Below are 14,268 nucleotides of genomic sequence, written 5' to 3'. Positions count from 1 at the left end.
CCCGTGACCCGTGCACAATAATCGGTGCCACCAACGTCTACAGAGCTCAGGCTGAGCCTGCAAGAAACCATCAAACGCAACTTACATGAGAAGATTGCAGCAGAGAATGAAAGAGAAGAGAAGCTTGTCCTTCTCGAAGAGTGAGCGACAAACGTTGCAGTACAAGTTGTAGGTGAAATGATCTCGAAGGTGGCGCAAGCGTTTCTCCAAGTTCTTGGACTTGTTGCTGTAGGAGAGACGCAGTTGCTCATCGCACACATGACCTCCACGGTATGGAACTACAAGGTTTCAAAGCAAGGTAATGCTTGCAAGATCTAAATGCGCACATGTGTCCAATGACACGGTACTGGGCGTATGCTTCTCTTCGCGGAAATGTTCGTTGCATTTCATTGATGCCGCAATGCCATACACGCCTGTATATAGAGTACACACACCGCTTTCGGCAACCTTTATTTGCTCAGTAATGGGCATTTGTTCAGTGGCAAGGCTACGGACCTATGCAGAAAAGAGGCCATGAGCTCCTCATGAGGAGTTCATGCAGTCCCTGGAGACCATTACGAACGTAATGAATTGTGCAGCATAGTGTAACCAGCCGTAAAGGCCTTGGCTATAGCAGCAAAGCGATCGGCTGTTCAGAGCGATCTGTGGGGGCGTCGTAAGTGCATGTGATTCAGGGGCAAACATGGTAATCGAACGAAAAGCATACATTTCTGTCACTATGCCACCACTGCCACTCACACCACGCGGTCCATCAAACCGCAGGTTTATTATTCACAATGAGCAAACACCACTGGTGACACCAATGCATGACTCGAAACTACTGGCGGTGGGTCGAACTTGCCACCTAAATCATCGGGGTGCATTCACGACCACAAGCGCCTCCAACGCAACGATGCCGCTTATTTGCGTTAGAGATCAATAGGGCGGGGGCGATATGCGGGTGAAACGTCGCGCGCTGGACGAGCCAGCTCCGGTCGCCGCGCGGCGCAGGACGCACGCGCTGCTGGGAACCGGGGCAGCCTCCGCCCGCCGCCTGACGCGCGGCCCTCGCGAGGCGGCACGCCTGCGCTTTGTTTGGAGACGACAATGGTTGCACGGTAAGTCTGTTGGAGAACGGTGGCGGAATCTGTAAATGACGTAGCTGAATGTTCCTCACTCGCCGCTAGCGGTCGTGTCCTGCATGCGGTCGTCCTTCCCGCCTCTTTCTCTGACGGCTGGTCGGCGGGCCTACTTTTTCATCTACAAGTGTTATGTGTCGGAGTGCAGCACCTGTTCACTCGGGCGTGATTGGCTGCTAGTCACCACGATTGACCTAGCGTGTCCGCCTGTTGTGGGCCGCAGTGCCTCTGTCGTTCCGAAGCGTCTACATGTCGAGCACGCCAGTTCCCGTGTCCGTAGCCGTCCGTCGGCGGGACAAAACGATGGAAGGTCATGGGTGTCACCTCAAAGTCTTGTGAAGACCGGGACCGGTAAAAGTTCACTCCTTTCAACGTGCTGTCCAAGACATCGCGACTAAAGGCGTTCCGGGTAGAATTCCTCTACCCGATCTACTGGCTGAGGCCATACCCTGCCATTACCTTTCAGTTCGTACTCCTAATCAGTTGTGCCCGCCCGCTAACCGCCCACCTATGAACTTTTTCTCAAACTTTAGTTCTAGTATGATAGATTCTCGTCTAGGGGAAAGATGCTGGACTCGTAATCCAGCGCACTGGTTACGAGTCCCAGAGTGGGCGCACTGACCCGACTGAAATGGAAAGGTCAGCTGGCAACTGGCCAACGAGGGTCAACCCAGGCCCGTGGAGGCCGTGCCGCAAAATTGTGCGGCACGTAAAAACCCCCGCATTCCTGTCTGGCAAAAGGGCGGAGACAAAATTATCCGTTGAACTGGACGGCACGACTTGGATGGTGGGTTCGGTGTACACGCAACAAGGTATGTTTTGCGGGTATCCTGAACCTGAAGTCACCCATGCAAACCATTCGAAATAACTTAAAAAACCGACGAGCACACACACGCACGCACGCACGCACGCACGCACGCACGCACGCACACACACACACACACACACACACACACACACACACACACACACACACACACACACACACACGCACGCACGCACGCACGCACGCACGCACGCACGCACGCACGCACGCACGCACGCACGCACACACGTTTACTTATATATATAATATATATATATATACATATATATATATATATACGTTTGCTCGTTTTCGTTTTTGAACTGGCCGTATCAGCAACTGCAAACGTAGTGTGGTTGGACCTAGCATTACCACACGACGCACTAGCAGTAATACTGTGTGACATTTCTTGCAGTATCTACCCTATGCATACTTAAAGTCCTACCAACGGTCACAATTTTCCCAAATCTGCACCTGGCCAAGCCCGTTAACCACTGTAGCTGCGTGCTCAGCCGTCATGCCATTGCCTTGAAGATTCCTATCTTGATAATGTTTGAACGTATGATTCAAGGTGGGCCACTAGCGCCGAGGAGAGTCAGTAGCAGGACCATGGCCCCTTCCATCACCGTCGCCGCCAAAAGGCAGAACCTTCATCTCAGCTGCATTTATGAGGCGATTAGTCTGATATCGAGAACATCATCTACCCAAAATTATGGGCTGAGCAGCCATGAAACACCCTGCTTAAGCGTATCGATGCGATCCACGATCCGTCGAACGCTCTGGCCAGACGGTCATCCGTCTTCAATGCCACGGAGGTTATGCCTATCAAACTATGCCACAATCAACTACTTCAGTCCATGTAACGCAGCGCCCATGGCTGGTGACTTCCGATCTGCTAGGAATCACGAGAGCTTGCCGTCCGTCAGACGTCATTCATATTGAAGAGTTCAGTTCAGGCTTAAGTACAGGGCGTCCGAGTGGGGCTTGCCTGGATTGTTCACTCAAGGGGGTTAGCTCGGAGCTATCATCCACCTCTATGGTTTGCTCCAATTCTGACATAGTCTGCTATCATGACATACAAAGGGTCTGCTCGCAAGAGCCAACTCGGCAATTCGTCCAAAAAGGAAAACTCAGGTGACCTCTGTGCGGTCCACAAAATGACAAAAACACGGCACTGAAGCCCCTATTTGTTGTTGCCGTGATACCCGTAGAACCCCGTCAAACAATACACAATATAATGTTAAAGCCTTACCCTTTCAGTCACAACGTAATAACTACAAAACCATCACGGCTGAAATTCTACCAACGGCTGGTCCCAGAGTTGCACTCGCGTTTATGTCACACTCTTGTGTACACAACACTTACTATGGCATTTTTTCTTCAATTGGAAGCTCCAGTAAACTGTGAACTTTAATATTGCTAAATTTGATATTGCTTAAATAAATCTACCTGAATTGCTAAAATTTACCTTTGTTACGCTTGAAGTAAGGAAGAAACGTGGCGTGGCATTTTAGTCACGCTTCAAACACGGAACATGTCATGTTAAATATTACGTTTTCTTTGGATTTTCGGTGTGCTGCTGGGACTATGCCGAGAAATACACAAATTTTATCCACAAGCCTTAGAACCCTCTTGTGAGATTTTCAAATTTGGGCTTGAAAAAAGTATGAAGGGGAGCATGGTGGTACTATCTTATTACATAAAAAACACAACTAAAAACGGCGCGAGAACTTGCATTTCCGAAGCAAGTTCACGAGAACAGATTTAGTGAGCAGAGCATCTTCGCCCGCCACCCAAGTGTTTATCACACAAAGTCCATGATGCCGAGGTGTACCGGCCATCGCTCAGCCGCGTCTCTGGCTGTCGCCAGGGTGCACGCCAGAGAGACAGCAGCACCGTCCGGCGCCCGTCCCGGACAGGTGAGTCTGGCCGGCGTGGCCATCATCAAAGACAGGCGTTCACCCTGGGCGCGCAGGATCATCTGGCTGCTGCTGCTCACCGTCGCCCTGCTCGGCCTCACCGCGGGCGTATGCGAGAGCTTCTCCCGCTACACGAGCCCCAAAATCAGGCGCGTGTGGAACGGCACATCATCGACGGAGCTGGACTTCCCGTCCTTCACCATCTGCCACGCCGACGGTCTGAAGAAGAGCGTCGTGCTCAATATGACGCGGCCCAACACGACACTCAGGGAGTGGTACGACCGCGGTCTGGAACTGTTCCGCTGGGAGGAGTTTGACCTGGAGCAGTTGGTCAGCAGCGGCTCCTACAGCTGGGGGGAGTTGGTCAGCGGCTGCTGGATGCTCCGGCAGAACTGTTCCGAGGCGGGGCTGGTATCGGCGGTCTACTCGCGACGCTTCGGGTGGTGTCACACGTTCACGCCTCGCGGCAGCGTGTTGCGCACGTTCCTGAAACCGCATCTGATCATCTCGCTGTGGGAGTCGGACCCGACGGTGGTGGCGCGCGAGCACCCGGGCTGGGTGGTGGCGCTGCATCCGCGCCACCTGCCGTTCAGCGACGTGGCCGCCGTCCAGGGCCTGGTCACCCTGCTGGAGGTGCCGCGGGGCTGCCACACCGACGTCCTCTTCCAGAAGGAGCAGAGCACGCACCTCGACCTCCCACACGCGCCCTGCTCGAGCAGCCGGGTGACCGCCAGCGAAGTTGTCGGCTGCTATAAGGACTGTCTGCATGAGCGCACGCAGACGGGACTGAACACCAGTGCAGAGGTGTGCTCCCCGCCGTGGGTCGTCCAGCGTCGCGGCGGAGCCGGCTGCACCTCCTACCAACAGTTCTTGGCCAGCTCGCGAGAAGCTCGCTGCTTCCTGAACAGCTCGTGCTCCGAGTTCGACATGCTGCAGGAGCTGCTGGCGTGCCATCAGTGCCGCGACCCCTGCGACGTGGAGGCCTACACCCCGCTGAGCCTCTCTCGGCTGGACATGAGCGTGTCGCCGATGGCGACCCGCTACCCGGGCCACCTGGCCAGCGGCATCCGCGCCCTGCTCACCATGCGCATGAGTCACACCATGTACCACATGCGCGAGCAGTGGGACTACACGCTCGCCTCGCTCTTCTCTGACGTGGGCGGCTACGTCGGCCTGCTGGTCGGAGGCTCGCTGCTGACGCTGGCCGAGGTGGTCGACTGCATCGTCATGAAGCGCTGCTGCTAGTTCGGCGGAGCGCACGGGCCGCGGCCGCCTCCTGGACGTGCCCGCGTCGCGCCCCGAGGTGCTACGCCGCCCCAAGCGGGCGCGCGACGGACGCGCTCGACTGGGGCTCGACCGGCCTACACGAGCCGTGGCTCACAAGCACCAGCCACGCACGGACGAGGCCGGCATGGACTGCTGCTGGTGTGCCGACCACTCCCGCGGGGGCTCAGCGTAAGCCACAGCCAGTGAATCAGTCACTCCTGGATAGGCCGGCGAGACGTATAAGTGACATTCTCTTGTTTGACCAAGCCACCAATACGCCACCAAACCTTCAACGCAGCTGATCACGCCACATGCCGCTTAGATGCAATGCACGACAGTAAGGTGAAGACCAGTAGATGGCCGCCTTCACGGCAGTAAGGTGAAGACCAGCAGATGGCCGCCTTCACGGCAGTAAGGTGAAGACCAGCGATGGCCGCCTTCACCCACTCCCACATAAAGCATCAAGCTTTTATCACGCTAACTACACACGCAGTTTTCGAGGCTTCCTTTACGACCTGAATGAGGTGGCGTATGCTAAATCGATGCGCGAGAATTTGCATTTAAAGCGAAATCTGATGTAGTTTTATGTCTCTGTAGTTACATTCATACTAAGCAAGTACAATGCATGCAAATGAATAGACGAGTCACCCCTGGCCCTTGGCATCAGTCACCCTAACATTTAAACGTCATACATGTACTGAAACTTTGCACCTGAGCTTGGCTCTTCTTCCTACATGTTCACTTATGTGCGCGCCTACATGTGCACAGCGCTTCTATGTTTACTTGATTATCCGCGTACTGCATATTACACTTAAAACATCCACTGCAGCCTCTCATTCTTTACTTGAACCGCCACACAAAGCTCTATTAAAACAAAAGGCCGTCAAAACGTTTTATTCTGAGCAATCTCTTCTATCCCCTCAAGCTTTTAAATTCATTGACCTCTTGACCTATCGACTACATCTCAATTGTTTTCCTGTCCCTGTAACCGTCAAACATACTGTGCCTCGAACCTGGCAGGCGCTAGCGGCCCGGACAACCCAGCTTCATTGACAGTGATCAACTGTCATAGCGGCTCGCACGCTCAATGCTTGCCTAATGCGTCTAAGCATGACGAAACTCGTGTGACTGACGTACTTCATGCCGCAAAAGGGACGGCATAAAACCCATTTCATTTGGCGGCCAATCGCATCTCTGTTCGCTCTTTACCCGCGTGGACTATGCGCGTGTTCTGTCTAGAGTCCGCGCTGATATTGAGACCAACATTCTCCTTCAACCAAAGAGGTCAAATGCAACGACTAAACAAAACGGGCTTTTATCCACGCCACTGGACATGATCCCCAGCCCGCCGGCAGCGACACCGCCCCCGTAACCCGGCGGCGTCTCACCTGCTCTCGATGCTGTTCACGTAGAGGTTGACGAACCACGAAAGGCTGTACTGGTACATGGGGTCGATGTTGGGCAGATCCGTGATGGAGAAGAAGAGGACGGACGAGTGGCTGGCCATCGGCCGGTACTCCAGGCGCGACACCTCGATCGTCTTCTCCGTCTTCTTTGCCACCACCTGTTTCTTGTTGATCTCGTCAGAGATGGCCTGGGGCAGGGTACAGAAAGACGGCTTCGTCAGCGTGGCACAGGGCTGTGTTGGACGGCTGCAGCGACGCTTAGAACACGTAAGGATGAGTCAGCGCGGCCTGGGGTAGCCAAGGACTCGCTGCTCAGTAAGAGGTTATTGTGCCACAGTCTGGTAACAACAACTGACGCACAAAACACAGACAAATTCTAATACACACCCAGAGAGCGCTGATTTCTATCTGTAAAAACCCGCAGACCGAGGCATTTTTACTTAGGACAGCACAGCAAGGTACCAAGCGCAATGCCACGCAAACTATGCCAGGCTATGAATGCGTCACGGCGCGATCGCAGCCAGCGGGGTGGCGCGACATCGTCTGCTGCCGTGCGCCGGCGGGCTGCGACCGCCCCCTCTAGCCCGAGCTCACACGCTCCTGGTTCGCCAGCAACGGCGCGGCTCATGGACCGCAGCGCGCCCCCGGCGGAGGACGGGGCGACGCGGAATGGCACGCGAAATGAGCGGCACCGTGTCGGAATGACACCGCTCCGAGGCCGGCAGCGGTGCCGGCCCGACCTACGCTGGCGCCTGACCTTGGACGAGTCGAGGACTTGGATGGCGGTCTCGTCCTCCAGAATGTTGCCCTCTGACTGGGAGAGCGTGTGCAGGATCTTGTCCTCGACCTCCTTCAGGGCGCGGTTGTTGTTGGCCGTCTGCACGATCAGGGCCTGGCGCTCGGCCTCCAGCTCAGGGCTGGCGGACGGCCGATCAACAGTCTCACCGCCACCGACAGCATTCTCCGAACGTTTTGAAAATTGTGAAGGTTTCAAGCGGCGTAAGCTCATTGTTTTCAGCGCGCATCCAAGAATGCTGAGCATTTCTGTTCAGTTCACGCATTTCACCTATCGAATAATGGACTGAAGTCACTTAACATCATGCAAAATCCTGCAGAAATGTTTGAAAAATTATCACATGTCCACATTGCAGCAGTGAACACCTTTGTGAACGGTGCAAAATGCAAACTTAGTCACCTCACACAGACTAGCACCCGGCATACCAAAGACGACGAGAGCTTCTCGAGGTCAACCACGGTGATCGTCGTAAACCGATCAATATCCCATCAGACGTCGAGAAGACATTACCAAACAAGGGTCGGGCGCCAGACCGGTTCCTGGGCGGCAACGAACCCCTCAAAGAAAGCAGTTTGTTTGCTTTCGCTTTGGCGCGCTGGAATTTGGAGCAGTGAGTGCTAAGCCGGCCCAAGCACCACGCCCGCTCCAGTTTTCGAACTTATACACCGGCTCATGGAGCAAAGACCGGACGGCGCGACTGGTTCGGAGGGGACGCAGGACGGACGCAGCGGACCACGGACCATGCCCAGACACGCCGTAGCGATGGGACCAAGCCCGGCCACGCCACGCGAACAGTGAGCAGTTGCTCTCACAGCCCGACAGTGAACCAAACTGTCCAGGCCCATGTCAGCGGGGAATGTGGGACCACCTACGGCGGCCGCGCTACCGGCGTCGCCCTTGCCCAGCGCTGCCACTGCCACCGCCGCCGGCACGTACCGCTCCTTAGCCACCACAATGCCGAGCAGCTGGTCCTCGAGTCCCTCGGGCGTGATCATGAAGTTGAGCAGCGTCACCTTGGTCGATATCTCGGGCAGGTAGTGCGGGTTGCGCAGCTTCGTCGTGATGAAGAACCTGCCGGCGCGCGCCCAGTCGGGGTCTTCACCTGTTCCGGGCAGTGTCACGCCACGACCAGATCTGACAGGGAACACTTCACTGTGGCCCATGAGGTCGGCGGCACCAATCAGCTTCAATAGCCGGCACGTGCAATGACCCACGCTAAGCTACGGTCGCTAATGCCCACCACCTGGCCGCGCCAACACCGAAACACCGCGCCTCCGTCTCGCCGGCTGTGAGCCGCGACGGCTCGCGCCGACGACTCCGGTCCGATGCGCTCGGCACGATTCAGACGCCGACACCGACCCACCTGAAGTCGGGCGAGTACTCGATGATCGCCTCGCCCAGCTTGATCATCTCGACGCCGCCCTGCTTGAAGGTCTGGCGCAGCAGCAGCGGCTCCAGCGACGGGTCCAGCTCCTCCGCCACGTTCTCCAGCAGGATCGGGTTGCCAAACTGAATGGCGTTCTCCAGGGCGCGGCTGAAGTCCGAGTCCGACAGCTTGACGACAGCCATCTTGTTGTCGCGTTCGTTGTTCTTAATCCACTTGTTGGCCTGACCTTGGGGGTCTATCATCAGCGGCCATCGCCGTGACACCTGCCGGAGGTCACGAAAGGTCAAACTGAACACCCATCCACCGGGAGCAGTAACATCGCGACACCCGCCGGAGGTCACGACAGGTCAAACCAAACACCCACCCACCGGGAGCAGTAACATCGTGACACCCGCCGGAGGTCACGACAGGTCAAACCAAACACCCATCCACCGGGAGCAGTAACATCGTGACACCCGCCGGAGGTCACGACAGGTCAAACCAAACACCCACCCACCGGGAGCAGTAACATCGTGACACCCGCCGGAGGTCACGACAGGTCAAACCAAACACCCACCCACCGGGAGCAGTAACATCGTGACACCCGCCGGAGGTCACGACAGGTCAAACCAAACACCCACCCACCGGGAGCAGTAACATCGTGACACCCGCCAGAGGTCACGACAGGTCAAACTACACACCCACCCACCGGGAGCAGTAACATCGTGACACCCGCCAGAGGTCACGACAGGTCAAACAACACACCTACCCAGCAGGACACCCGCCAGAGGTCACGACAGGTCAAACTGCATAGCCACCCACCGGGAGCAGTAACACCGTGACACCCGTCAGAGGTCACGACAGGTCAAACCAAACACCCACCCAGCGGGAGCATTAACACCGTGACACCCGCCGAGGGTCAAGTCGGGTAAGTTTCAGTGACGAGACACGTTGACGAGCCTCGCTGGGGGTGCTTCGAGCACCACGACGGCGACCACTCTCCGGCACTTACCTGGGTGATGACAGCGTTATCAATGGAGAACGAGTCCTTGGGCAGTCCGTTGATGTTCCACGCCTGTATGGTGATAGGCGAACCCAGCGTCTTGCTGACGCTGAAGTCGTCCGAGAGCTTCAGCTTCTTGGAGCCGACGTGCTTGAGCCAGTCCTGCAGGCAGGCGTCTCTGTGCACGGGCAGGCGCGTCGTTAGGAACGTGGCACGTCCCACAGCCATCAGACATGTAATGCATCTAGGTCAGTAGAACCAAAGTTGTCGCTACCCTACGTACCAACGAGCCAACCTCTCTCTGCTGTAAACGGCGCCGAGTTCATGTTGCGAGCTCTGGAAAAAGATCTCAGAACTCGGTAAAAGCTGGATGTTGTTAACTTAATATCGCATTTCGTGACATTTTTCCCCAAAACTTTCGCGACCGGTAATTCCACGGGTTTGCAAACATGTGCAGAACAAAATTCTTTCAGGCCTGAAGGCGCTCTGATGTCATTTCGGAAGCATCAAAGCTTACAACACTGGCTCACTGCGGCGCGGACGGCGCTGGCAGTCGGCGCCGACGGCCGTCGGGACGCCTCCCGCCCAGAGCCGGCACTCCGCCGTCGGGTGCGAACTGACCTGAAGTTGGCCGTGTAGGGCCCCAGGTAGGCGATGGCGCCCGAAGAGACGAGCACATCTCCCGTCAGGTTGCCGTACACGGCCAGCAGGTCGGCGGCGGCCGTCGACCAGCGGTCCTTCTCACCGCCCAGGCCGCCTGGCCGGGAGAGGTGGGTCAGCGGGAGTCATTCGCCGACACATGCCACAGTCACTCCCGACCTCACCTACCACGCCTGGCCGCTTCCAGTGCAGAGATAACGACTCGTGGCGGTTTTAGCAGTTACCACTGTCGCACCCTAGCGTCGTAGCTAGAAAACACCGTCATAACGAAATTTCACAATGTGACATGCATTCTGGTCTTTCCGTCCCACCCAATCCCTGTTTCACAGAGAGCGGCGTTGGCTCCGCCTTGGGCGAATCATGTTAATTTTCCTCTGGCTGAAGTGGACACGGGGATGGGCCAGCTGCCCAGCACTGGCCAGCGGAAACGGAGCTGGACCAGCTGCTCAGTAGTAGCCAGCGGACACGGGGCTGGACCAGCTGCCCGACAGTGGCCAGGGGTTACGGGGCTGGACCAGCTGGCCAGCAGTGGCCAGCGGACACGGAGCTGGACCAGCTGACCAGCAGTGGCCAGCGGACAAGGGGCTGGACCAGCTGACCAGTAGTAGCCAGCGGACACGTGGCTGGACCAGCTGGCCAGCAGTGGCCAGCGGACAAGGGGCTGGGCCAGCTGACCAGCAGTGGCCAGCGGACAAGGGGCTGGACCAGCTGACCAGTAGTAGCCAGCGGACAAGGGGCTGGACCAGCTGACCTGTAGTAGCCAGCGGACAAGGGGCTGGACCAGCTGGTCAGCAGTGGCCAGCGGACACGGGGCTGGACCAGCTGACCAGCAGTGGCCAGCGGACAAGGGGCTGGACCAGCTGACCAGTAGTAGCCAGCGGACAAGGGGCTGGACCAGCTGACCAGTAGTAGCCAGCGGACACGGGGCTGGACCAGCTGCCCGACAGTGGCCAGCGGTTACGGGGCTGGACCAGCTGGCCAGCAGTGGCCAACGGACACGGAGCTGGACCAGCTGACCAGCAGTGGCCAGCGGACAAGGGGCTGGACCAGCTGACCAGTATTAGCCAGCGGACACGTGGCTGGACCAGCTGGCCAGCAGTGGCCAGCGGACAGGGGGCTGGACCAGCTGACCAGCAGTGGCCAGCGGACAAGGGGCTGGACCAGCTGACCAGTAGTAGCCAGCGGACAAGGGGCTGGACCAGCTGACCAGTAGTAGCCAGCGGACAAGGGGCTGGACCAGCTGGTCAGCGGTGGCCAGCGGACACGGGGCTGGACCAGCTGACCAGCAGTGGCCAGCGGACAAGGGGCTGGACCAGCTGACCAGTAGTAGCCAGCGGACAAGGGGCTGGACCAGCTGACCAGTAGTAGCCAGCGGACACGGGGCTGGACCAGCTGGCCAGCAGTGGCCAGCGGACACGGGGCTGGACCACCTGACCAGCAGTGGCCAGCGGATAAGGGGCTGGACCAGCTGACCAGTAGCAGCCAGCGGATAAGGGGCTGGACCAGCTGACCAGTAGAAGCCAGCGGACAAGGGGCTGGACCAGCTGGCCAGCGCTGGGCGGCGGACACCAGCTGACACGGCCGCCTCGGGCCGGCCGTTACCGATCAGCTTCTGAGCGCGCTCCAGCTTCATCTCGCACAGCTGCACCTCTTCGGTGAGGTGCTGCTTGCGCTCGCACGCCTCCTGGTACTGGTCCTTGAGCTGCTGCAGCCGGGCCTCCAGTGTTGCCACCTGTCGACACGGGCCGCGATCATGGCGCCACCTGGTGCCAGACAGGCGGCTGTGCAGGCGGTCCGGAGGCGCATCAGCCACCAAAACACCGGCGAGTGAGCTCGATCACATCACAGAGCACCCGGGACAGTGTCGGCTGGAATGGGAGTGACGTTGATAACGTACGCTCCGACGTAGGCACCATGGGTAAGGCTGCCGACTGAAGGTACATTGCAAACGCCGGTCCCTGAGCGTGTCTCTGGTGCGTGAAATCAAGCGCGGCGGCCCGGGAGAGTCAGACTCGGCAGCTGCAGCAGCGGCGCGCCGCGCCAGCGCCGACTAACCTCGGCTCGCTTCTCGTCCAGGATCGCCATGGTCTCGGCCAGCTCCGCCTCGGCCTGCGCCAGATTCGCCTTCTTTGGCGCCACGATCTGTCAACAGGAGAGGCGGCACTATAGAGCTAACCGCGCATGAGAGAAGACACTTAAACAGACATCGGCTGCAGAGAAAGCAAGGCCAACGCCCCCAAAGCAAGAACTTGGTGCCTCCTCCTGCGAGCAGTGAGAGCATGCAGCCCCCCTCCCGCCAAAGAGAACTTGGGGACCCTCCTCCCCAGGGTATTACTATTAGGCCCACTCGTGCAGCCCTCACGAACAGCCTGTAACACATCCGCGCCGTCGATGTGCACCGCAGGAGACGCGCTGACCTTGGCGACCCGGTCGTAGCTCTCCATGGCCTTGACCCACTTGCAGAGCCCCTCGGCGGCGCTGGACGCCTTGGCCACCACGGCCGGCACGAACAGCGGGTCCTTCATGTACTCGCGCCGAATGCGCTCGATCACGGCCGGCGGAATGTTGTCCTTGTCGTACTCGCGCAGCGACGTCAGGAACGCAGTGTCCGTCAGGATCTTCAGGCTGGGCCCCCAGTAGTCGTTCATCTGTCGGGTGGCGGCGGTCAGCCGGCCGGCGGCGCGGACGCAGCGCGGCGGCGACACCCCCAGTCGGTGGCGCTGTGGCTACCGAACGGTCTGCAGGCGGCGGACGCGCCGCCGGCTCTACAGCACTCACCGGTCGTGGGGCGAAGCCAACATGACCTTTGGTAAAGCAGAAGCGAAGGTACGCGGCACACAATAGCGCCGCTCCTGTGCGGTAGAAAAAGGCGAACAAAACCCGCCACATGAAGGTAGCACCGTCAATGCACACCCATGACCGAGTACAAGGCCGGGCAAGCGCCACAGAGCACGTCACTATCCCGGAGCACGTCCCATTTGGCCACGCCGGACCCACCTTCTGTCCGGGCTTCTTGGGGTCGTTGACTCGGTCAGGCTTCACCTCCTTCATGACGCAGACGGCGGCCATGACCACCTTAACAGCGGCCGGCGGGTTCTTCATGGACTTGACCAGCGTGATGTCGGCGGGCTTCAGCGTGTCCAGCGCCGCCAGAGCGGCTGCACGCGCGCGAGAACAGGAACGAGGCGTCAGCACCGAGCGAGACCTCGTCAACAATGTGATACTCGAATGCCTATGATATCGTGCACTGCGGTGATTGTGAGTTAAGACGATCAGAAAAGTCATAGAGCACTCTTATCAGGAAAGCCAAAATCATGGATCCAGGGGCAGCTAACACTTTCCAAGAATGAGGGATGGGAAAGACGACGAGCTAGACTGCTCAGAAGACGACTCTTGCCTTAGTGGGAGCGTTTGTTGACTTTCCAATACACACGACATCTGACAGCGCTGTTTGAGCAAACGTTTACTCTGACACGCGGCCAGCGTAACCGTGTGTGATGAACAACCAGCGTTGGTAGCGTCGCACAATGCCGCTTCAGTGCGAGTGTTTCCTGACCTTCCAGCGCGGGCAGTGCCTCGGCCAGGTCCGCCTCACACTCCTCCTTCAGCTTGGTGGCCGCCTCTGCCTTCACATTGGCCGCCGTTTCGTCCTCCTTCACCTTAGCGGACATCTCGGCCACCTGGTGTGCGGACCGACGTCAGAAAATCGGATACAAAAGCGGTGGCAGGCTCGGTGCAGACGGATCGTAACATGGCGCTCTACCGCACGCCACATTGCGGAAGCGATAGACACCCGGGGCCATGCCGTCACTTTACATTGTCAACTCCTAGAAGTGGCCATCGACCTCACCGCCGGTGTGATGTGTGAGGAGCGCGAACTACCAGTAAAGCATGGCTTGCCAGGGCTTCGCCAGAGCGTCAGTGGCGAC

General features: G+C 58.1%; 1 protein-coding gene across 1 annotated transcript in view; it reads right to left on the bottom strand.

Moving 5' to 3' along the window:
• The window catches only part of LOC119092010 (dynein heavy chain 7, axonemal), a 38,051-nt gene that overhangs the window by 11,822 nt on the left and 11,961 nt on the right, over nt 1-14,268 (bottom strand). Inside the window, exons 18-29 of the mRNA XM_037214962.1 lie at nt 13,896-14,019; nt 13,337-13,497; nt 12,757-12,987; nt 12,395-12,481; nt 11,942-12,071; nt 10,301-10,436; nt 9,689-9,857; nt 8,674-8,960; nt 8,247-8,381; nt 7,272-7,431; nt 6,497-6,702; nt 86-226 (exon numbers count right to left, since the gene is read on the bottom strand). Of these exons, the coding sequence (XP_037070857.1) occupies nt 86-226; nt 6,497-6,702; nt 7,272-7,431; nt 8,247-8,381; nt 8,674-8,960; nt 9,689-9,857; nt 10,301-10,436; nt 11,942-12,071; nt 12,395-12,481; nt 12,757-12,987; nt 13,337-13,497; nt 13,896-14,019 (1,967 nt within the window). The remainder of the gene's footprint in view (nt 1-85; nt 227-6,496; nt 6,703-7,271; nt 7,432-8,246; nt 8,382-8,673; nt 8,961-9,688; nt 9,858-10,300; nt 10,437-11,941; nt 12,072-12,394; nt 12,482-12,756; nt 12,988-13,336; nt 13,498-13,895; nt 14,020-14,268) is intronic.

Source organism: Pollicipes pollicipes, unplaced genomic scaffold (genome assembly GCF_011947565.3).
Source record: "Pollicipes pollicipes isolate AB1234 unplaced genomic scaffold, Ppol_2.1 Scaffold_3447;HRSCAF=4054_pilon_pilon_pilon, whole genome shotgun sequence".
Taxonomy (NCBI): domain Eukaryota; kingdom Metazoa; phylum Arthropoda; class Thecostraca; order Pollicipedomorpha; family Pollicipedidae; genus Pollicipes; species Pollicipes pollicipes.
The sequence above is the reverse complement of the archived record's forward strand: the minus strand, read 5'-3'. Positions and strand labels throughout refer to the sequence as shown.